At 41.4% G+C, this 25,217-nt stretch overlaps 1 protein-coding gene and 1 non-coding gene across 2 annotated transcripts in view; one reads left to right on the top strand and one right to left on the bottom strand.

The window, feature by feature from the left end:
• Positions 1–507: 507 nt before the first annotated feature.
• Positions 508–615, bottom strand: LOC148548487 (small nucleolar RNA R71). The gene has a single exon (XR_015897370.1). It is a non-coding gene; the product is annotated as a small nucleolar RNA R71 (small nucleolar RNA).
• An 11,686-nt stretch (positions 616–12,301) lies between these two features.
• The window catches only part of LOC148548486 (uncharacterized), a 49,672-nt gene continuing 36,756 nt past the window's right edge, over positions 12,302–25,217 (top strand). Inside the window, exon 1 of the mRNA XM_088495629.1 lies at positions 12,302–12,447. Within this exon, the coding sequence (XP_088351755.1) occupies positions 12,302–12,447 (146 nt within the window). The remainder of the gene's footprint in view (positions 12,448–25,217) is intronic.

The following is a 25,217-nucleotide window of genomic DNA, read 5'->3' as shown; positions in this document are numbered from 1 at the left end:
TCTTGTTGAAGCTGATCCAGAACCTGAAAGGACTCTGAAGAGGAAACTAAGAGAAGCTAAAATACAACAATCCAGAGACAACCTTACCGAAATTTTTGAACAAGAAAAGGAGATGGCAGCCGAACCTAACAACAACAATGCAAGGAGGATGCTTGGTGACTTTACTGCACCTAATTCCAATTTATATGGAAGGAGCATCTCAATCCCTGCCATTGGAGCAAATTTGAGCTTAAACCTCAATTAGTTTCTCTAATGCAATAGAACTGCAAGTTTCATGGACTTCCATCTGAAGATCCTTTTCAGTTCTTAACTGAGTTCTTGCATATCTGTGATACTATTAAGACCAATGGGGTTGACCCCGAGGTCTACAAGCTTATGCTTTTCCCGTTTGCTGTAAGAGACAGAGCTAGAGTATGGTTGGACTCTCAACCTAAAGATAGCCTGAAATCTTGGGACAAGCTGGTCACGGCTTTCTTAGCCAAGTTCTTTCCTCCTCAAAAGTTTAGTAAGCTTAGAGTGGATGTTCAAACCTTCAGACAGAAAGAAGGTGAATCCCTCTATGAAGCTTGGGAGAGATACAAGCAACTGACCAAAAAGTGTCCTTCTGACATGCTTTCAGAATGGACCATCCTGGATATATTCTATGATGGTCTGTCTGAATTAGTTATGATGTCGTTGGATACTTCTGCAGGTGGATCCATTCACCTAAAGAAAACACCTGCAGAAGCTCAAGAACTCATTGACATGGTTGCTAGTAACCAGTTCATGTACACTTCTGAGAGGAATCCTGTGAGTAATGGGACGCCTCAAAAGAAGGGAGTTCTTGAAATTGATACTCTGAATGCCATACTGGCTCAGAACAAAATATTGACTCAGCAAGTCAATATGATTTCTCAGAGTCTGAATGGAAAGCAAGCTGCATCCAACAGTACTCAAGAGGTATCTTCTGAGGAAGAAGCTTATGATCCTGAGAACCCTGCAATAGCAGAGGTGAATTACATGGGTAAACCTATGGAAACACCTATAATCTCTCATGGAGAAATCACCCAAATCTCTCATGGAAGGATCAACAAAAGCCTCAACAAGAGATGGCAGACAAATCCATGAAAATGGCTTATGGACTAGTAGAGGACGTGTTAGTAAAGGTTGAAAGCCTTTACATCCCTGTTGATTTCATAATCCTAGATACCGGGAAGGATGAGGATGAATCCATCATCCTTGGAAGACCCTTCCTAGCCACAGCAAGAGCTGTGATTGATGTGGACAGAGGAGAGTTGGTCCTTCAACTAAATGAGGACAACCTTGTGTTTAAGGCCCAAGGCTATCCTTCTGTAACAATGGAGAGGAAGCATGAAAAGCTTCTCTCAATACAGAGTCAAACAAAGCCCCCACAATTAAATTCTAAGTTTGGTGTTGGGAGGCCCCAGCCAAACTCTACGTTTGGTGTTGAATCCCCACATCCAAACTCTAAGTTTGATGTTGGGAGTCTATAAAATTGACCTGATCACCTGTGTGGCTCCGTGAGAGCCCACTGTCAAGCTTTAAAGAAGCGCTTGTTGGGAGGCAACACAATTTTTATTTATTGAATTATACTTTTATTTTTATTGTTCTTTTATATTTTATTAGGTTCATAATCATGTGGAGTCATAAAATAAATACAAAAATTAAAAACAGAATCAAAAACAGCAGAAGAAAAATCACACCCTGAAGGAAGGACTTACATGCATTTAAACACCATTAAGGAGCATTTGGCTGGCGTTCAACACCAGAACAGAGCATGGATCTGACGTTGAACGCCAGAAACAAGCAACATCCTGGCGTTTAAATGCCAGGAATACACCCTGAGAAGAGCTGGCGCTGAACGCCAGAAACAAGCATGAAGCTAGCGTTCAACGCCAGAAACATGCTGCACATGGGCGTTGAACGCCCAGAACAAGCATCACTTCGGCGTTTAAACGCCAGAAATGCATGCAAAGGCATTTTGCATGCCTAATTGGTGCAAGGATGTAAATCCTTGACACTTCAAGATCTGTGGACCCCACAGGATCACTTCAGGATTTGTGGACCCCACAGGATCCCCACCTACCTCCACTCATATTCTCCCCTCTTCTCATTCATCCTCTCTTCCCAATAAACACCCTTCCCCAAAACCCTTCACCAATCACCTCAATCTCTCTTCCCTATTACCACCTACCACCACTCACATCCATCCACTCTTCCCCATAGCCCCACCTACCTTCAAAATTCAAAATCACTTTCCCACCCAAACCCACCCACTATGGCCGAACCTACTCCCTCTCCCCTCACTATATAAACCCCTCCATCCCTCCTTCATTTTCACACCACACAACCCTATCCCCTCTATCTTGGCCGAATACACCTCCCCCTCACTCTCCTCCATATCTTCTCTTCTTCTTCTTCTTCTTTTCTTTCTTCTCTTGTTCGAGGGCGAGCAATATTCTAAGTTTGGTGTGGTAACAGCATACGCTTTTTGTTTTTCCATTACCATTGATGGCACCTAAGACCGGAGAAACCTCTAGAAAGGGAAAGGGAAGACAAAAGCTTCCACCTCCGAGTCATGGGAGATGGAAAGATTCATCTCCAAAGCCCATCAAGACTACTTCTATGATGTTGTGGCCAAGAAGAAGGTGATCCCCGAGGCCCCTTTCAAACTCAAGAAAAATGAGTATCCGGAGATCCGACATGAGATCTAAAGAAGAGGTTGGAAAGTCCTAACCAACCCCATTCAACAAGTCGGAATCCTAATGGTTCAAGAGTTCTATGCAAACGCATGGATCACTAGGAACCATGATCAAAGCGTGAACCCGAATCCAAAGCATTGGCTCACCATGGTTCGGGGGAAATACTTAGATTTTAGTCCGGAAAATGTAAGGCTGGCGTTCAAGCTACCAATGATGGAAGAAAACACATGTCCCTACACAAGAAGAGTCAACTTTGATCAAAGTTTGGACCAAGTCCTCATGGACATATGTGTGGAAGGAGCTCAATGGAAGATTCACTCAAAAGGCAAATCGGTTCAGCTGAGAAGATTGGACCTTAAGCCTGTAGCTAGAGGATGGTTGGAGTTCATTCAATGCTCAATCATTCCCACTAGCAACTGGTCTGAAGTTACTGTAGACCGGGCCATCATGATCCATAGTATCATGATTGGGGAGGAAGTAAAAGTTCATGAGATTATACCTCAAGAACTCTACAAGGTGGCTGATAAATCCTCCACTATGGCAAGGTTGGCCTTTCCTCACCTCATTTCCCATCTATGCAATTCGGCTGGGATTGACATAGAGGGAGATATCCTCATTGATGAGGACAAGCCCATCACTAAGAAAAGGATGGAGCAAACAAGAGAGCCTATTCATGGATCTCAAGAGACGCATGAAGGAGCTCATCACCAAGAAATCCCTGAGATGCCTCAAGGGATGCACTTTCTTCCACAGAATTTTTGGGAGCAAATCAACACCTCCCTAGGAGAATTAAGTTCCAACTTGGGACAACTAAGGGTGGAACATCAAGAGCACTCCATCATCCTCCATGAAATTAGAGAAGATCAAAGAGCAATAAGGGAGGAGCAACAAAGACAAGGAAGAGACATAGAAAAGCTCAAGGACATCATTGGTTCTTCAAGAAGAAAACGCCACCATCACTAAGGTGGACTCATTCCTTGTTCTTAAATTTTCTGTTTTTCATTTTTTATGTTAAATGTTTATTTATGTTTGTGTCTTCATTACATGATCATTAGTATTTAAGTGTCTATGCCTTAAAGCTATGAATGTCCTATGAATCCATTACCTCTCTTAAATGAAAAATATTTTTAATTCAAAAGAACAAGAAGTACATGAGTTTCGAATTTATCCTTGAATTTAGTTTAATTATATTGATGTGGTGTCAATACTTTTTGTTCTCTGAATGAATGCTTGAACAGTGCATATGTCTTTTTGAAGTTGATGTTTATGAATGTTAAATATGTTAGCTCTTGAAGAATAAGGAAAAAGGAGACATGTTATTTGATAATCTGAAAAATCATAAAAATGATTCTTAAAGCAAGAAAAAGCAGTGAATACAAAAGCTTGCAGAAAAAAAAAGAAAGAAAAATGGAAAAAAAAATAGAAAAAAAGAAAGAAAAATAAAAAGCAAGCAGAAATAGCCAAAAGCTCTTAAAACCAAAAGGCAAGGGTAATAAAAAGGATCCAAGGCTTTGAGCATCAGTGGATAGGAGGGCCTAAAGGAATAAAATCCTGGCCTAAGCAGCTAAACCAAGCTGTCCCTAACCATGTGCTTGTGGCGTGAAGGTGTCAAGTGAAAACTTGAGACTGAGCGGTTAAAGTCAAGGTCCAAAGCAAAAACAGAGTGTGCTTAAGAACCCTGGACACCTCTAATTGGGGACTTTAGCAAAGCTGAGTCACAATCTAAAAAGGTTCACCCAGTTATGTGTCTGTGGCATTTATGTATCCAGTGGTAATACTGGAAAACAAAGTGCTTAGGGCCACGGCCAAGACTCATAAAGTAGCTGTGTTCAAGAATCAACATACTGAACTAGGAGAATCAATAACACTATCTGAACTCTGAGTTCCTATAGATGCCAATCATTCTGAACTTCAATGGATAAAGTGAGATGCCAAAACTATTCAAGAGGCAAAAAGCTACAAGTCCCGCTGATCTGATTGGAGCTAAGTTTCATTGATAGTTTGGAATTTATAGTATATTCTCTTCTTTTTATCCTATTTGATTTTCAGTTGCTTGGGGACAAGCAACAATTTAAGTTTGGTGTTGTGATGAGCGGATAATTTATACACTTTTTGGCATTGTTTTTAGTATATTTTTAGTAGGATCTAGTTACTTATAGGGATGTTTTTATTAGTTTTTATGCTAAATTCACATTTTTGGACTTTACTACGAGTTTGTGTGTTTTTCTGTGATTTCAGGTATTTTCTGGCTGAAATTGAGGGACTTGAGCAAAAATCAGATTCAACGATTGAAGAAGGACTGCAGATGTTGTTGGATTCTGACCTCCCTGCACTCAAAGTGGATTTTCTGGAGCTACAAAACTCCAAATGGTGCGCTCTCAATTGAGTTGGAAAGTAGACATCTAGGGCTTTCCAGAAATATATAATAGTCCATACTTTAATTAAGGATAGACGTTGTAAACTGGCGTTGAACACCAGTTCCATGCTGCATTCTGGAGTCAAACGCCAGAAACAGGTTCCAAAGTGGAGTTAAACGCCAGAAACAGGTTACACGTTGGCGTTCAACTCCAAGAAAGACCTCTACACGTGTAAAGCTTAATGCTCAGCCCAAGCACACTCCAAGTGGGCCCCAAAAGTGGATTTCTGCATCAATTACTTATCTCTGTAAACCCTAGTAACTAATTTTTAAAAATAGGACTTTTTACTATTGTATTTACATCTTTAGTTTCATCTTTAGATCACGTTTGGGGGCTGGCCATTCGGCCATACCTGAACCATCATCACTTGTGTATTTTCAACGGTAGAGTTTCTACACACCATAGATTAAGGTGTGGAGCTCTACTGTTCCTCATGAATTAATACAAAGTACTACTGTTTTTCTATTCAATTCAACTTATTCCGCTTCTAAGATGTTCATTCGCACCCTAGAACATGATGAATGTGATGATTATGTGACGCTCATCATCATTCTCACTTATGAATGCGTGCCTGACAAACACTTCCGTTCTACATGCAAACAAGCTAGAATGAGTATCTCTTGGATATCTAATACAGGGGACCGAGTCCGAGTTATTAGTGTCTTCGTGGTATAAGTTAGAACCCATGGACGGCCATTCTTGAGATCCGGAAAGTCTAAACCTTTTCTGTGGTATTCCGAGTAGGATCTGGGAAGGGATGGCTGTGACGAGCTTCAAACTCGCGAGTGCTGGGCGTAGTGACAGACGCAAAAGGATAGTAAATCCTATTCCAGTATGATCGAGAACCGACAGATGATTAGCCATGCAGTGACAACGCATTGGACTATTTTTACTGAGAGGACAGGTGGCCATTGACAACGGTGATGCCTAACATACAGCTTGCCATGGAAAGGAGTAGGACTGATTGGATGAAGACAGCAGAAAAGTAGAGGTTCAGAGGAATGAAAGCATCTCTATACTCTTATCTGAAATTCTCACCAATGAATTACATAAGTATCTCTATCCTATTTTAATTATCTTTTGGTACACTATAATCTCTTAATACATTTGAATCCGCCTGACTGAGATTTACAAGGTAACCATAGCTTGCTTTAAGCCGACAATCTCCGTGGGATTGACCCTTACTCACGTAAGGTTTATTACTTGGACGACCCAGTGCACTTGCTGGTTAGTTGTACGAAGTTGTGAAACAGAATTAAGAACATGAACGTGCGTATTAAGTTTTTCGCGCCGTTACCAAGGAAGGAACGATCATAATTTCGCACACCAGAAATCAAGAGCAACTTTGAGAGGATGGAGGTTGCAATAGCACAACTGTCATCACAGATTACAGGGGCAGTCTCCGCCCTCATAGACAGACAAGCACAAACTGAAAGAAGGATAGACGCTAATCAGGAAGAATACAGGTCAAATCTGAAAAATCAAGGCACATCAATCTCAAAGTTGGAAGCACAAGTGGGGATTTTATCCAAGCAAATCCCACTTCCCACACACACATTTCTCAGTGACACCATGGCTAACCCAAGAGGGGAATGCAAAGCCATTACTCTAAGAAGTGGGAAGGTTGTAGAGGAAGGAACCCCAAGCAAAGACAATCATGAAGAAGTTGCAGAAAAGCATGGGAACAATGATGAATGAAAGATCCCAGCTCCACCTCCACCAAAACCAATCTTGAAGCCTTATGTACCAAAAGCACCATACCCACAAAGACTGGGAAAAGATGGGAAGGATGGCCAGTTCTCTAAGTTCCTAGAGATCTTCAAGAAGCTCCAAATCAACATACCATTTGCTGAGGCATTAGAACAAATGCCACTCCATGCCAAATTTTTGAAGGAGCTTATAACCAAAAAGAGGAACTGGGAAGCAAAGGAGACCATAGTATTAACTGAGGAGTGTAGTGCCATCACACAGAAGAAGCTGCCTCAAAAGCTGAAAGACCCAGGGAGTTTTTAAATCCCCTGCATCATAGGGGATATCACTATTGAGAAAGCTTTATGTGACTTGGGAGCTAACATAAATCTTATGTCCCTAACCATGATGAGAAGGATGAGGATTGAGGAAGCCAAGCCAACAAGAATGGCACTCCAATTGGCTGATAGAACATTTAAGTTTCCACATGGGGTGGTGGAAGACTTGTTAGTAAAAATAGGAGAATTCATTTTCCCTGCTGATTTCGTTGTACTGGACATGAAAGAAGAGGCCAACACGTCAATTATCCTAGGAAGACCATTTCTAGCTACTGCTGGAGCCATCATTGATGTGCAAAAAGGGGAACTAGTCTTGAGGTTGCATGAAGAGAAAATGGTCTTCAACATCTTTAAAGCAATGAGTTACCCCAGGGAATCCATAGGAGAATGCATGCTGGTAGACACCATGGAACAGATAGTTTAAGAAGTCTTGGAAGAAGAACAATGTGGAGGAACCATTGAGATAGAACAAGCACCAGATGGAGAACCACCACACACAACCATGAGAAACTTAATCATGTCAACCACTACTGACAACAAAGATGCAGAGTCACCAAAACTAGAGCTGAAAACCTTACCACCCAGCTTGAAATATGCATATCTGGGTGCTAACAACACTCACCCAGAGATCATAAATACAAGTTTGAGTAAGGAACAAGAAGAGGAGCTTATCCAAGTGCTGAGACAACACAAGGATGCCATAGGCTGGACACTTGCAGATTTAAAATGGATCCGTCCTTCAATGTATATGCATAAAATCTTACTTGAAGAAGATGCCAAACCTTCAAGACAACAACAAAGGAGGCTAAACCCAACTATGAATGAAGTGGTTCAGAAAGAAGTGTTGAAATTATGGCAAGCAGGGGTGATCTACCCCATCTCAGACAGCCCTTGGGTAAGCCCGGTGCAAGTAGTCCCTAAGAAGGGAGGGATCAACGTTGTGACAAATGAGAAGAATGAATTGATACCCATAACAACAGTGACCGGATGGCGTATGTGCATTGACTACCGGAAACTTCATGAAGCCACCCGGAAGGACCACTTTCCCCTACCTTTCATGGACCAGATGCTTGAAAGATTGGCAGGACATGAGTATTATTGCTTCCTGGATGGGTATTCGGGCTACAATTAAATTGTTGTAGACCCCAAGGATCAGGAAAAAGCTTCATTTACTTGTCCATATGGTGTCTTTGCTTATAGGAGAATGCCCTTTGGATTGTGCAATGCACCCGGAACATTCCAAAGGTGCATGCTCTCCATTTTTTCAGACATGATTGAGAAGTTTATAGAAGTATTCATGGACGACTTCTCTGTATTTGGGAACTTATATTCTGATTGCCTATACTATCTTGCTCTTATGCTAAAAAGGTGTCAAGAAACTAACCTGGTTTTAAACTGTGAGAAGTGCCATTTTATGGTGACTGAAGGGTGGTTCTTGGTCATAAAATTTCAAAAGATGGCATAGAAGTGGACAAGGCAAAAGTTGAAGTAATTGAAAAATTACCTCCACCTTGCAATGTCAAAGCAATCAGAAGTTTTTTGGGACACGCTGGGTTCTATAAGAGGTTTATCAAAGACTTTTCAAAGATTGCAAAACCCCTTAGCAACTTACTTGTCTCAAATTCTCCCTTTGTTTTTGATAGAGAGTGCATGGTAGCCTTTGATGAACTTAAAAAGAAACTTCCCTCTGCACTTATTATAGCACCACCAAGTTAGATCTTCTCTTTGAACTAATGTGTGATGCATCTGATTTTGCTGTTGGTGCTGTTCTAGGACAGAGGAAAGACAAGCTAATACATGTTATTTACTATGCTAGCAAGGTCCTTAATGAGAATCAAAGGAACTATACTACCACGGAGAAAGAACTTTTAGCCATAGTTTTTGCTTTTGATAAGTTTAGATCATATCTTATTGGCTCAAAAGTAATTGTGTTCACTGATCATGCAGCACTCAAGTACTTGCTTACGAAACAAGAATCTAAGCCCAGACTAATAAGGTGGATTCTGCTGCTCCAAGAATTTGATATTGAGATTAAATATAGGAGTGGAGCAGAGAACAAGGTAGCTGACCACCTCTCTAGGATCCCACAAGAAGAAGAAATGCAGCAAGTAGCAGTAAATGAAAACTTCCCTGACGAACAATTGATGATGATTCGAGTAGCCCCTTGGTTTGCAGACATAGCTAACTTCAAGGCTATTGGGGAACTACCAACAAACATCAATAAGCACATGAGGAGGAATCTAATCAAGGATGCCAAACACTACATCTGGGATGACCCCTATTTGTTCAAAAAGTGTGCTGATGGAATCCTAAGAAGGTGTATATCCCATGAAGAAGGGAAGGAAGTGTTATGGCCGTGCCAAGGATCCGTATATAGAGGTCACTTCAATGGAGAAAGAACAGCAGCAAAAGTTCTTCAATCCGGATTTTACTGGCCAACAATGTTTAAGGATGCCAAGGAAATGGTGTCAAGGTGTGATGAATGCCAAAGAGCTGGTAATCTAACCAAGAGAAATGAGATGCCACAGCAATTCATACTAGAGCTGGAGCTATTTGATGTATGGGGATTGATTTCATGGGACCCTTCCCAACCTCCTACTCAAATAGCTACATATTGGTGGCTGTTGATTATGTCTCAAGATGGGTAGAAGCCATAGCCACTGCAATAAACGACAACAAAGTTGTGATAAGCTTCTTGAGAAGGAACATCTTCAGCAGATTTGGAGTTCCCAGAACTCTCATTAGTGATGGAGGGACACACTTCTGCAACAAACAACTCGAGACACTCCATCTCAGATATGGAGTAAAGCACAAAGTGGCAACTTCATACCACCCACAGACCAACGGGCAAGCTGAAATCTCCAACAGAGAGCTGAAAAGAATCGTTGAAAAAACTATTGGAAGCTCAAGAAAGGATTGGTCTAAGAAGCTGGATGATGCACTATGGGCCTACAGAACAGCCTATAAGACTCCCATTGGGATGTCTCCATACCAACTGGTATATGGCAAGGCTTGTCACTTACCAGTTGAAATTGAGCATAGAGCATTTTGGGCTCTAAAAATGTTAAACTATAATGAGCAAGCTGCTGGAGAAAAGAGATTAATACAACTCAATGAGCTGGAGGAGTTTAGAAATCAAGGATATGAGAATGCAAAAATCTACAAAGAGAATACAAAAAGGTGGCATGACCAAAAAATAGCAAGAAGGGGGTTTACTGAAGGACAGAAGGTGTTACTCTACAACTCAAGACTCAAGTTCTTCCCTGGGAAACTTAAGTCTCGATGGTCAGGACCTTTCACCATACTCAAGGTGTTTCCCTATGGTCATGTGGAGCTCATGGAGGACAAGACTCAGAGAACTTTTAATGTCAATGGCCATAGACTCAAACACTACTTAGGAGGCCCCTTAGAGGAGCAGAAAGTATGCTACAAGCTCAGCTAAAGATGAAGGAATGTCAAGCTAATGACAATAAAGAAGCGCTAGTTGGGAGGCACCCCAACACTTTATCCTTTTTTATTTAATTGCCTTTCTTAGAAGTAGTTTAAAATCTATTGCTTTAGATAGTTTAATTTTCAATCTCACATTTGTGTTACATTGCCAAATTAGGATTAGTTTACAATTGTAGATTAGAAAGTTTGATATTAACTTTGGTAGCTAGATTTTCTTTACACTCTTTTATTTCTTTCTATTCTGGAATTGCAACTTGATGAAGGCACAACTAGTGAGCAGTGAATGGGCTGAGAACTAGCTAAATTGCTAAGTTTGGTATGGCCTCTCACCCACTTAATCTAGGCTTACAAATACTTAATAGCTTGATTTTGAAGAGTAAGCCCAGAGATTAAGTTTGGTGTGGCCACCACCAAGGATCACATAGCAGCCCAAGTCACCCAATTTGAAAGCACTTAATGTTTTGGGTAAGAACATCAATGTGGCTTAATAAGTTCAGAGAAATTGGAATCAAAAGAAAATGAAAGGATTTATGTTGCTCCACTCTTATGAACACATTAAATACACAATGATGGAACCAATTTATTAACATGCCAAAGGATTAAGTTTGGTGTCCCAAGGGACACCCATCAGTTGCAATTCAAATCACTCTTGATGAGAAGGAATGAGAATGAGTTCTTTTCTCATTACTAATGGGTTTAGTTTCAATTTTAGGAGAGAAGATGGGGCCCACATGGTAAACAACTTACAAAGCAAGGAAGTCAAAGTGTACTTGCACTTTGGAACTCAACACATGTAGAAGACTCTGTGAGAAAAGAGTTGGCGCCTCTTCCCATGCTAGGCGCCACTCCCCAACTGGGAAAACATTTAACCCTTTTTATTTTCCACCTTTCGACCACACCATTCACCCATTATAAAAGCCTCACCTCCCCATCTCCTCTCCCACTTCAGCAATCCCCAATCATACACGAAGAGCATACACCCCTCATCTTCTTTTCTCTTTCTACTATCTTTCTTCCCCAACTTTCTTTCTTCTTTTTCTTGATTGGGACAATCAAGTCCTAAGTTTGGTGTTGGAGCAAAACCTTATTTCGCTTACTCTTTCTTGCAACCCACATTTCACAACCTCAAACACACTCTCTCAACCTAATGCCACCACCAAAAAGCTCAGCCTCAAAGAAAAGAAAAACTAAAGAACCAACCTCTGGATCCTCAAGCTCTTTCAATGACTACAAGTTCCTCTCCGCATTCAACCAAAATTAATTCTATGGTTGGGGGAGTGAGAGGGAGATCATTCCAGAAGTGGGGTTTCAAATGGGGAGGAATGAGCATATTAAAATCAATATTGAGATCAATAATAGGGGTTGATCACTTCTATGCAACCCACCAAGGAAAGTGGTAGAGAGCTTGGTGAGGGAATTCTATGCTAATGTAGTACCTCAACCAGGGCAACAATATGGATACATTAGCTATGTAAGGAGGAAATCCATTGACTACAGCCCCTCTAGCATAGAAAGAATGCTAATGGTGAGGAGGACAAGCTCCACTCGGAGCTGTGAAGAAAGAATGAAGTAGCATGACCCTGGATTTGATGAGATCCTGAATGAAATTTGTGTGCTGAATGTGCGTTGGATAAATGAGGCTGGAGTTGAAAAGATCATTGATGAGGTACTTGTAAAGCAAGATAAATTTATAACTGCCAAAAAGATGGCCAAAGTGATGGCTATTCACCCACTCTACAGGGCCAGAGAACGAATAGCTCATGCTCATGGACCACAACAACAACAAGAAGAGGAAGAGGCAGAAGAGCAACCCCACTTCTTAGCACTTCAACCACCACCACCACACTACCAGTATCAATAATTTCTAGAGGGATTCAATTGGGAACAATTACAAGGAAATGTACACCAAATGAAAGGAGACCTACACCACTTGAGGGAAGATGTCAATCAACTCAAGGAAACTCAGCAACAACAATGGAGCCAAGTCAACCAGAACATTCAACAACTCCAAGGGGGTTTTGAGAACCTCAAGGAGCAGCAAGAACAATTTGACTGGGGAGAAGTGCGAAGTGCACTGGACAAAATAGTAGAGCAAGGCAAGTGGCAACAGAGGAACTTGACTGAATTCAGAAATCTCTATGATGCCAGAATCATATCCAAGAGGCAGTATGACATCAATACACAAGCAAAGCTGAATCACTTGTGCAACGCTGTGGCCGCTCTAAACCCAGGATACCCAACCTTCATGCAAGGAATGGAAGAGCTAAGTGCAAGACAAGAGGAAATCCTAGCCAAACATAAGAAAGATGAAAGGAATTACATGAGGAGGCTAGGATTTTGGAAGCCCAAGGATGCCAAAGCACAAGAAGGATCCTCCAAGCCAGATGAAGGTGGCTCCTCTCCTTCCAAGAAGAAGGACAAAGAGAAAGGGCCAATGAACTAAAGTTGAAGCTGCTCAAGGTTGTTGAGTCCCATGGTTGACACTTTCTAATTTCTGAAATCCTGTTTTAAGCTTTTGTTTGATTTACTTTTTGAATAAATAATCATGCTAGGATAGTTTATGATTATTGCTTAGTTTTAATTCCTATTTGAAGTCTTTATGAGTTTTTTTTTTACAAGAAAGAAAATGCCATGTATTTCAAGTCTTCATTTCAACATAAATAAAAGTAGAGCTGCCTCCATAAGAGTTACTGTGAGTTGTGCAAAAATAATGAGAGGGACCAAGGCCAAGAGAGATTATCAAACAAACTAAGAAATAAGAAACTAAGTGTGAAACCTTGGATGAACTAAAAAAATGAGTCATGGAGAGCAACTAGTCCTAGAAGGTGTAACAAGGGAAGGTCAAGGGGTGTTCCTAGAATATCCATAGAACCAAGAGGTAGTAAGCAATAAAGGCCCAAGGCTCTGAGCATCAACTACTGGAATGAAAAAAGAAACATTAAAAAGCTCAAAAGGAATTAAAGATCTTAGTAGATGCTTGTGGTGAAGATGTGTCAAGAAGAGACCTGGAAAAGTAAATTCTTAGGGGTGTCTCAACACCTAGTACCCTAAAACCAACTAGTTTGGGAGTGCTAATTGAAAGCTTAATTAAAGGATTATCTTGAGACAAAACACTTAGAGTCGTGATCAAGAAAGCAAAATAACCCTTACTACTTCAAGGTGACAATCAATAGAAAGGATCCCTAAAGCCTATACCTGAAAGAACCCTCAAGGATCCAAGAATTTTTCATGACATTAAAACATTCATACATATGTTGAACACTTAGTTTTACTCTTAGTTGTATTGCGATCATTCAAAGCTAAGGCCTCAAGTTATAAAGGCTTACTCACATTGATTTGCTTGGGACAAGTAAAGCTAAAGTTTGGTGTTGTCATGATTTGCATCATCTACCCTTCTTTCTTGCATAAAGAAGACCATAAAAGAGCATAAATCTCATTTGATTAGTACAATTCATGCATTATTTGATGAATATTATGGTACACTACTTTGAGATGAGTTACGCTGAATTTCAGGTGAAAAAGGCATCAAAAATGGGTAGAAGACAAACAAGAAGCTGGGCGTGTGAAACTGGCGTAGCACTTGGGAGCAAACGCCACAAAAATGCACTGGCATGGCACGCCAGGAGCTAGGCGTGGCACGCCAGTACTAAATTCCAGAGGGGAGATCCAAGCATGCATGTGGGCGTGGCATGCCAGGGACTGGGCGTGGCACGCTAGTACAAAGTTCCAGGAAGCAACAATGGAGGAAATGAAAGGGGCGTCGCACGCCAGGTTGGGCGTGGCACGCCTAACCCATCAACTACTATGGGCGTGCCACTTGAGCAAAGGGGCGTGGCATGCCAACTCGCCGTTCCAAGAAGAACCTCCACTATGGCGTGCCACTTGGTATCGAAGGCGTCGCACGCCAGCTCCAAGAAGTCACTTGGGCGTGCCACTTGAGAACCCAGGCATGGCACGCCAAGCTTGAAGAATTCACAAATCTAGGGGCGTGCCACTTGAACAGCATGGCGTGGCACGCTGGTACAATTATCTAGAGAAGGGGCTGAAGGCAATTGAAGATTGGGCGTGCCACTTGAAGTCGAAGGCGTGGCACACCAACCTTTCAACCTCACTTAGGCGTGCCACTTGAGCAACCAGGCGTGGCACGCCAATGCACAAAGATAACAAAAGCAAGGATTGGGCGTGCCACTTGGTGTCGAAGGCGTGGCACGCCAACCCAAGCATGTCACTATGGCGTGCCACTTGAAGGCTGAGGCGTGGCATGCCAACTACTGGAACCAAGACAAGATCATGGGCGTGGCACGCCAACCTTTAGGCGTGGTATGCTGGTATAAGTTTCCAGAGAGGATGAAGGAGGCCAATTAAAGGGGGCGTGCCACTTGGTATCGAAGGCGTGGCACGCCACTCACTATTCTTCACTTAGGCGTGCCACTTGAATCCCAGGCGTGGCACGTCAGTGCCATTCAGAGAGCAAAGAAGCATTGGGGTGTGCCACTTGAGCTTGTGGCGTGGCACGCCAAACGGAGGAACCACTCACTCATAAAGGGGCGTGGCATGCTAGAACCTGGGCGTGCCACGCTAGTTCAAATTTCCAGAGGACAACAGAAAAGGAAAAAGGCTAAGGCGTGCCACTTGAGCTCGAAGGCGTGGCACGCCAAGGTTGTTAAAGAGACGAGCATGCCACTTGAAGGGTTAGGCGTGGCACACCAAGCTAAAAGCAAAGAGCACGTGACACGCCACTAAAGCGCCAATCACACGCCAACTGGGAGATCACACTTATTGAGCTTATTTTCCCTCCAAAATGTAATTTTCCTTTTTCACTTTTGTAATTCTTTTATTTTACTTGGATTAGTATAAATACCCCCAAGGAATACTGAAGAAAGGAGGTTAAGCAGTCAGTTTTAGATCCACTTTTACACTTCACTTTTGAGTATTTTTTGAGCTATGAGTAGCTAACTTCCCTCTCATTGAGAGAGGGAGCTCTGTTGTACTTGATGGATTGATAATAGTGAAATTCTTCTTCTCTTCATCTTCTCTTTGATTTGCTAGAAGGAATTTCGTTCTTAATGCTTAGTGTTCAATTATCTTGGGAAAGAGATTGAATGCAATTGGGTTTCATGGGAACCTTGGGAAAGGAAACATGAAACCATTCTTGAAATCCCTTCTCACACTTGAGTAGAATCTGGGTTTTAGTGTTTGGATATGTGACATATAATCGTCCCTCTACTTGGATCTATGATGGTGTGTGGTATAATCAGGGACCAAGCATATCTCTCTTCATGAGCAATTAGACCAAGAAATTGGCTATTGATCAAGATCTGAGAGATTGAGTCACCAAGGGATTGGGACTCAATCAATCATGATTGCAAAGAGGTCAATGAGCAGCATGATTGAAGAGGATATAAGCTAGATTTGATCCAAAGAGACAACATCTCACAATCTCAATGAATTTCGCCATTCTTATCTATCCATTTCTTTATAGCTTAATTTTACATTCAGTAATTCCCCATTCCCATTTACATTTATGTCATTTATGATTCTGTAATTTACATTCTGCCATTTCTATTTCTCCATTTTGTTGCCCTTCTTTATATTCTAGTCATTTACATTTATGTCATTTACAATTCTGCACTTCACAATCTTATCGATCCGCTTGAATAATTCATCAATTAATTAAAACTGCTCGAATTTGCCAATCTCTGTGGATACGATCCCACTCTACTGTGGGTTATTACTTGACAATAAATTTGGTGCGTTTGCCAAAAGAACTAATTCAGCAATTTTTGAATGGGGTGTGAATTTTAACCATCAAGTTTTATACCTGAAAGAACCCTCAAGGATCCAAGAACTTTTCATGACATTAAAACATTCATACATGTGTTGAAAACTTAGTTTTACTCTTAGTTGTATTGCAATCATTCAAAGCCAAGGCCTCAAGTTATAAAGGCTTACTCACATTGATTTGCTTGGGACAAGCAAAGCTTAAGTTTGGTGTTGTGATGACTTGCATCATCTACCCTTCTTTCTTGCATAAAGAAGACCATAAAAGAACATAAATCTCATTTGATCAGTACAATTCATGCATTTTTTGATGAATATTATGGTACACTACTTTGAGATGAGTTATGCTGAATTTCAGGTGAAAAAGGCATCAAAAATGGGTAGAAGACAAACAAGAAGCTGGGCGTGTGAAACTGGCGTGCCACTTGGGAGAAAACGCCACAAAAATGCACTGGCGTGGCACGCCAGGAGCTAGGCATGGCACGCTAGTACTAAATTCCAGAGGGGAGATCCAAGCATGCATGTGGGCGTGGCACGCCAGGGACTGGGCGTGGCATGCTAGTACAAAGTTCCAGGAAGCAACAATGGAGGAAATGAAAGGGGCGTGGCACGTCAGCTTGGGCGTGGCACACCTAACCCATCAACACTTGTGCAAAGGGGCATGGCATGCCAACTCGTCATTCCAAGAAGAACCTCCACTATGGCGTGCCACTTGGTATCACTGGTCCATAGTAGTTCATCAAGTTTTCAGACATGAAGTCCCATGATCTTGTCTTGGTTCCAATAGTTAGCATGCCACGCCTCAGCCTTCAAGTGGCATGCCATAGTGACATGCTTGGGTTGGCATGCCACGCCTTCGACACCAAGTGGCATGCCCAGTCCTTGCTTTTGTTATCTTTGTGCATTGGTGTGCCACGCCTGGTTGCTCAAGTGGCACGCCTAACTGAGGTTGAGAGGTTGACGTGCCACGCTTTTGACTTCAAGTGGCACGCCCAATCTTCAATTGCCTTCATCCCCTTCTATGGATAATTGTACCAGCGTGTCACGCCATGTTATTCAAGTGGCACGCCCCTGGATTTGTGAACTCTTCAAGCTTGGCGTGCCACGCCTGGGTTCTCAAGTGGCACGCCCAAGTGACTTCTTGGAGCTGGCGTGCCATGCCTTTGATACCAAGTGGCACGCCATAGTGGAGGTTCTTCTTGGAATGGCGAGTTGATGGGTTAGGCGTGCCACGCCCAACCTGGCGTGCCACGCCCCTTTCATTTCCTCCATTGTTGCTTCCTGGAACTTTGTACTAGCGTGCCACGCCCAGTCCCTGGCGTGCCACGCCCACATGCATGCTTGGATTTCCCCTCTGGAATTTAGTACTAGCGTGCCATGCCTAGCTCCTGGCGTGCCACGCTAGTGCATTTTTGTGGCGTTTTCTCCCAAGTGGCACGCCAGTTTCACTCGGCCAGCTTCTTGTTTGTCTTCTACCCATTTTTGATGCCTTTTTCACCTGAAATTCAGCATAACTCATCTCAAAGTAGTGTACCATAATATTCATCAAATAATGCATGAATTGTCCTGATCAAATGAGATTTATGCTCTTTTATGGTCTTCTTTATGCAAGAAAGAAGGGTAGATGATGCAAGTCATCACAACACCAAACTTAAGCTTTGCTTTTCCCAAGCAAATCAATGTGAGTAAGCCTTTATAACTTGAGGCCTTGGCTTTGAATGATTGCAATACAACTAAGAGTACAACTAAGTGTTCAACACATGTATGAATATTTTAATGTCATGAAAAGTTCTTGGATCCTTGAGGGTTCTTTCAGGTATAGGCTTTAAGGGTCCTTTCTATTGATTGTCACTTTGAAGTAGTAAGGGTTGTTTTGCTTTCTTGACCACGACTCTAAGTGTTTTGTCTCAAGAAAACCCTTTAATTAAGCTTTCAATTAGCACTCCCAAACTAGTTGGTTTTAGGGTACTAGGTGTTGAGACACCCTTAAAAATTTACTTGCCCAGGTGACGTTAGGAATTGAAAAAAGGGTGGCGTTCGGTGGAACCTGGTAGGCGTATGAATGAAAGTGGGGCAGAGAGATGGCTGGGGGATGGTGGTGGTGGCGCCTGACACGGCGATTGAGGGTGGTTGGTGCGACGGTGGTTGTTCGGAGGCAGGGGGTTTCGGGTAGGTTAATGGGGGTAGGGGTTAAGGGGGAATGATGGGAGGGGTTGAGTATGGTGGTGGAAGGCGCGGTGGTGACGGTGGCGCGGTGGGGGTGGTGGTCGCGGAGAGGGGCAGGAGTGGTGGAGGGAAGAAGAGGAGAGAAGAAGAAGAAAGAGAGGGAAAGGAGAAGGGGGTGGCGTTGCGGTGGGGTCTGGGTGGTTGACGGTGGTGCGGCGGCGTAGGGTGGCGCGGGTGGTGGAGGAGCAGCAAGGGTTGCAGAGAAGAGGAAGAAGAAAGGGGTTGGGGGGGCGCGATGGGGTAGGGTTCGCATCACAGGGGGTTAATAAATTTGAATCCACGCGATCGCGTGGGGCACGCGGTCGCGTGGCTAGGGTGGAATAGTGGTTGACGCGATTGCGTGGGTGGTGCGATCGCATGGAATGGGTAAATAATGAATGATGCGATCTCGTGAGGCATGCGATCGCGTCCCTGGAAATCGTGCAAAACGCACAATTCCAGCGTCATTTCAGCGCAACTCTCTGTCTCCTTTGGGGTGGTGTGCAATCTACACGGCGCGATCGCGTCGCTCACGCTGTTGCGTGGGATTGGTGTTGTGCAAGTGACGCGATCGCGTCAAGGACGTGCTTGACGCGACCGCGTGGGTCGTTTTATGCGAAACGCACAACAGCCGCACGATTCCAGCCTAATTTTCTGGGCGTTGGATCCTTACGCCAATTTCCAGATCACGCGGCCGCGTGAATGATGCGGACGCGTGGGAAGTGTTTTTCACAACTGACGCGACCGTATGAGTGATGCGGTCGCGTCGCGCGCCCTTTCTTTTTTTTTTATGCAGGTATGCAATTATGTAGTATGCAATTTTAGTGAATAATATTCAGGTTCAATTGAAAAGGAAATAAAAATAAATAACACAAAATAAAACTGAAAAAGAAACGACCATACCATGGTGGGTTGTCTCCCACCTAGCACTTTTAGTTAAAGTCCTTAAGTTGCACATTGGATGAGCTTCCTGTTATGGCGGCTTATGTTTAAATTAATCCAGAAATCTCCACCAATGCTTGGAATGCCAATAGCCTCCGAGGTACCAAACTAGGCATGTAAAGCTTCTGAGCAGCTTCAATCAGATTCTCAGGCTCCCGGGGTGACGAATGTCAGAATAGATTCCAGGATCCCAAATTTTGCTTTTAAATCCGCCTTTGTTTTGATCTATATTTTTCCATTCGGGCGGTTTAAAAATAAGATTCTCACCAAGATGACCAAACATTTTCTGAGATCCATTCGATTGATCATGATGCCAATCCGTGCACTTCGAGTTTAAGCGTGGAACCTTATTGAACCTTGTGCACCAGCTCTGAGTACGAGCCATTTCCCTCTAACTCTTAAAGCCGCAGAGAGCTCTAAGTTGGCCATCTGTTTCAAGCAACCCATATTCAAGTGGAAAAATAAAGCTAAAGGTTAAGGATTGTACCCACTTGAAGCTTGTATTGGGTGGTAATGGCCTTGGGATAGGTGTTTCCAGTGGTTCTGTAAGTTCTACTCCCTTGTGCTCTTCTGTGAATTTCTCCACTTCCTTGCAGACTTCTTCAAATGCATCCATGTCCTGATCAAAGCCTTCTATGTCTTCCTCGTCACTTAAGTCATAAACGGGAGGTTGAGAGAAATCTACCTCTGCATCATCTTCGTATTCATTTAGGGAAGATTCTTCGATCTCAGAGAATTCACTTGTGGATGCAAGTTCATTACTAGGAGAACTTGACTTGAGATTATCATCATCAAGGAAACTTGCTTCTTGGATTATTCTGTCTAGTTCTTCATAAAAGACTTGCTTTGGGAGTTGTGCACTATCCTCCTTAGCATCAATTGTAACGTCCTTGACAGAATTTTCCACAATTCTAGATTCCCATGGAAGTTCAGCTTCTCCTAAGTCTTCAACCAACTCTTCTTCTTTTACAATGATAGTTTCCTCTACTTGTTCCAGTACGAAGTCATGCCCTATTCTATCCACTAGAGTTTCTAGTATCTCCTTCATACTACGCTCTTCATTAGATTGTCCACATGGGGCTGTGGGAGTTCCTTGAATGTTCGAACGTCTAGAAGATAATTGACTTATTGCTTGCTCCAGTTGATGAAGGGTTGTTTGAAGTTGATTTACTGTTTCCTTGAGGCGAACCTCTAATTCTCGGGGTGATGGATTTGGACGTGGTACATGGGGAAGTGGTGGTGTTTGGGAGTAATTGGATTGAAACTGGGGTAAATGAGGATCATATGGTGGTGAATGGTGAAAAGGGGCTTGTGAGTATAGTGGTCCAAAGTCATGTTGAGGAGAGAGTTTATAGGCATATGGTGGTGGTTGTTGATAGTCCATTGGAGGTGGTTGTTGCCATGAGGGTTGATCAAATCCTTGTGGCTCCTCCCATCTTTGATTGTTCCAACCTTGATGCCTGTTCTCATTGTAATTTCCTCTTCCTGCAACATAATTGTAACCAGACTCATAGCCAAAGGGGTGAGAGTTCATAGTAACAAATATAAATTAGAAACAAAAATAAAAACAATTTTAAATTAAAAGGTTATTTAAATTTTGAATTCGAAAATTAAATTTTGAATTTTGAAATTTGAAATTTGAAATTTGAATTTTGAAATTTAAATTTTGAAAAAGTCAACAATATAAGATAAAAATTTGAAAAAGATTTAAATTTTGAAAAGGTTTGATTTTTAAAATTTTAAATTTGGATTTTGAATTTTGGAATTTAAATATTGAAATTTGAAATTTGATTTTAAAATAAGATAAGATAAGATTTTGAAAAAGATATGATTTTTGAAAAAGATTTGAATTTTGAAATTTAAAACTAAGATAAGATAAGATAAAAAATTTTAAAATAGAAATCTAAATTTTTTTTAATGGAAATTTCGAAAATTCAATAAAAATAAAGAGAAAAGATATTTTTGAATTAAATGAGGAAAGAGAAAAACAATAAAATGACACCAAACTTAAAATTTTTAGATCAAAGCAAAGAAAACAACTAAGAACAAGTTGAAGGTCAAGATGAACACGAAGAACAAATTTTTGAAAAAATTTTTTAATAACTAAATAAAAACCAATAACCTCTTAATTTATAAAAAAGCAAAAATAAAAACGAAAATAAAAACAAATAAACAAGCAAAAAGCAAATATTTACAATAACCAATAATAAGGCACACGTTTGCAATTCCCCGGCAACAGCGCCATTTTGACGTTAGGATTTTTGCTGGTAAAGAATTTTATAAAAACAGTCGCGTTGTAGATATAGTTTCTAAACCGACAGAAATCCCTTCGTACAAACCTTTTGGTTGTCACAAGTAACAAACCCCTTAAAAATTCATAACCGAAGTATTTAAACCTCGGGTCGTCTTCTCAAGGAACTGCAGGGAAGTATGTTCTTATTATTGGTTATGAAGATTGTAAATTGGGGTTTTGAAGATGAGGAACAAGTAATTTAAATGGCAAGTAAAATAAATAAATAACTGTAAAATAAACTTTTGGCAAGGTATGAGAAATTGAAAGTCCTATCCTAGTTATCCTTATCAATGATGATGAAAATTGAATCTTAATTCCACTTAGTTAACCTTTACTTAAAGCAAAGGAAGGTCAAGCGACTAATTAGTTTAATCTTTAAATCCTAGTTACTTCCTAAGAAAAGATTGGGATTATTGAAGTTCAATTCAATTAGCAAAAATAACAATTATCAATCATGTTGAGTTTGATAACCCCTGAGTTACTGATTTCTTAACCATGACCGAAAGGGAAAAAGTAAATCTATTCGAATAAAAAATATCTTCAAATTGGAAGCAACAGTAACATAAATAAAAGAAAGCAATCATAAACTGAAATACCTCAAATAACATTAATTCAAAGAATAATCTGTAACATAGAAGAATTCATAAATTAAATTGAGAAAATAAATGAAAAGGAATATTGAACCTGATAAAAAGATATAATCCTGAAAGCAAAAGAAATCCTAATTCTAAATCCTAAAAGAGAGAGGAGAGAACCTCTCCCTCAAAACTACATCTAAATCATGAAAAGTAACTAAAATTGGAGACTCCCTTTTGAATGGATGCATTTCCCCACTTCATAACCTCTGATCTGTGCCTTCTGGACTTGGATTTGGCCAAAAAGGGCTTCAGAAATCGCTAGGAGCGTTTTCTGTAATTTCTGGTGCGTGGCCTCTGTCACGCGTCCGTGTGGGTCACGCGGTCATGCCATCTGGAGTTTTCCTTATCACACGGTCGCTTCAGTCATGCGTCCGCGTCATATGCGTTTCGCTTAAGGCGCGCGATCGCATCAATTACGCGGTCGCATCACTGCCATTTCGCGCTGGCATGCGACCGCGTCGTCCATGTGATCGCGTCGCTGCCAGTTTCTTCAAAAACTCTGTTTTATGCTTTCCTTCCATTTTTGTATGTTTTCTTTTCAACCTTTAAGTCATTCCTGCCTTAGAAGATCTGAAATTACTCAACACATGAATCACGGCATCGAATGGTAATAAAAGGGGTAATTAAAATAATTATTTTTAAAGCATAAGAAACATGTTTTCACATACATCACATAATAAGGAAGGAAAAGTAAAATCATGCAATTTATATGAATAAGTGAGTGAAGGATTGAATAAATCACTTAAATTGGGCACAAAATATATCATAAAATATGCGTTTATCACCAGGTCTCTTCTTAACACATCTTCACCACAAGCATCAACTAAGATCTTTAATTCTTTCTGGGCTTTTTAATGTTTCTTTTTCCATCCCAGTAGTTGATGCTCAGAGCCTTGGGCCTTTATTGCTTACTACCTCTTGGTTCTATGGATATTCTAGGAACACCCCGTGACCTTCCCTTGTTACACCTTCTAGGACTAGTTGCTCTCCATGACTCATTTTCTTTTTAGTTCATCCAAGGTTCCACACTTAGTTTCTTATTTCTTAGTTTGTTTGATGATCTCTCTTGGCCTTGGTCCCTCTCATTGTTTTTGCAGACCACAGTAACTCTTATGGAGACAAGCTCTACTTTTATTTATGTTGAAATGAAGACTTGAAATACATGGCATTTTCTTTCTTGTAAAAAAAACTCATAAAGACTTCAAACAGGAATTAAAACTAAGCAATAATCATAAACTATCCTAGCATGATTATTTATTCAAAAAGTAAATCAAACAAAAGCTTAAAACAGGATTTCAAAAATTAGAAAGTGTCAACCATGGGACTCAACAACCTTGAGCAGCTTCATCTTTAGTTCATTGGCCCTTTCCCTTTGTCCTTCTTCTTGGAAGGAGAGGAGCCACCTTCATCTGGCTTGGAGGATCCTTCTTGTGCTTTGGCATCCTTGGGCTTCCAAAATCCTAGCCTCCTCATGTAGGATTTCACATTTTCCCTGTGTTGGTATGCTATTTCTTTTTGTCTTGAGCTGAGTTCCTCCAATTTCTGCATATAGGTGGGGTAATTAGGGTTTATGTTAGCTACTGCATTGCACAGGTAGCTCAAATTTGTTTGTGTATAGCAATCATATTTCCCTCTGGCTACAGTCCTTGCTTCATAAAGGTGTTTGAATTCAGCAAGACTTTCTATTTGTTGTAATTGTCCCTCAGAATCGTTCCTAAGCTGCCTTGCATCTCTCCCCAGTTAGATCGTTCTTACTGCTCCTTGAGGTTCTCAAAACCGCCTTGGAGTTGTTGAATGTTTTGGTTGACTTGGCTCCATTGTTGTTGTTGAGTCTCCTTGAGTTGATTGACATCTTCCCTCAAGTGGTGTAAGTCTCCCTTCATTTGGTGTACATCTCCTTTCAATTGTTTCCAGTTGAATCCTTCTGGGAATTGCTGATATTGGTATGTGGTGGTAGTTGAAGTGCCAAGAAGTGGGGTTGCTCTTCTGCCTCTTCCTCTTCTTGTTGTTGTTGTGGTCCATGAGCATGAGCTCTTCGTTCTCTGGCCCTGTTGAGTGGGTGAACAGCCACCACTTTGGCCATCTTTTTGGCAGTTATAAATTTATCTTGCTTCACAAGCACCTCATCAATGATCTTTTCAACTCCATCCGCATCACATAGCCTCTGTATAATGCTGGGGAAGGCCAATCTTGTGTTGTCACTGGTGCTTTTCAGCACTTTGTTGATATTGTTGGCGATCATCTCCCCCACGTTGATGTTCTCTCCTTTCATGATGCTGTAGATGAGCACAGCTCTCTCTTTGGTCACCTCTGAAGTGTTGGATGTGGGGATTAGGGACCTCCTCACAAATTCTAACCACCCTCTAGCTTGGGGGTTCAAATCTCTTCTCCTCAATTGGTTGGGTATCCCATCCTTATCATTTATCCAACACACATTCAGCACACAAATTTCATTCAGGATCTCATCAAACCCAGAGTCTTGCTGCTTCATTCTTTCTTCATAGCTCCGAGTGAAGCTTATCCTCTTCACCATTAGCATTCTTTCTATGCTAGAGGGGCTGTAGTCAATGGATTTCCCCCTTACATAGCTAATGTAGCCATATTGTTGCCCTGGTTGAGGTACTGTATTAGTATAGAATTCCCTCACCAAGCTCTCTACCACTTTCCTTGGTGGGTTGCATAGAAGTGACCAACCCCTATTGTTGATCTCAATATTAATTTCAATATGCTCATTCCTCCCTAGTTGAAACCCAACTTCTGGA

Source organism: Arachis ipaensis, chromosome B8 (assembly GCF_059453495.1).
Source record: "Arachis ipaensis isolate K30076 ecotype BB chromosome B8, ASM5945349v1, whole genome shotgun sequence".
Lineage (NCBI taxonomy): Eukaryota > Viridiplantae > Streptophyta > Magnoliopsida > Fabales > Fabaceae > Arachis > Arachis ipaensis.
Note: the sequence above shows the minus strand (reverse complement) of the source record. Positions and strands in the feature narration are given on the sequence as shown.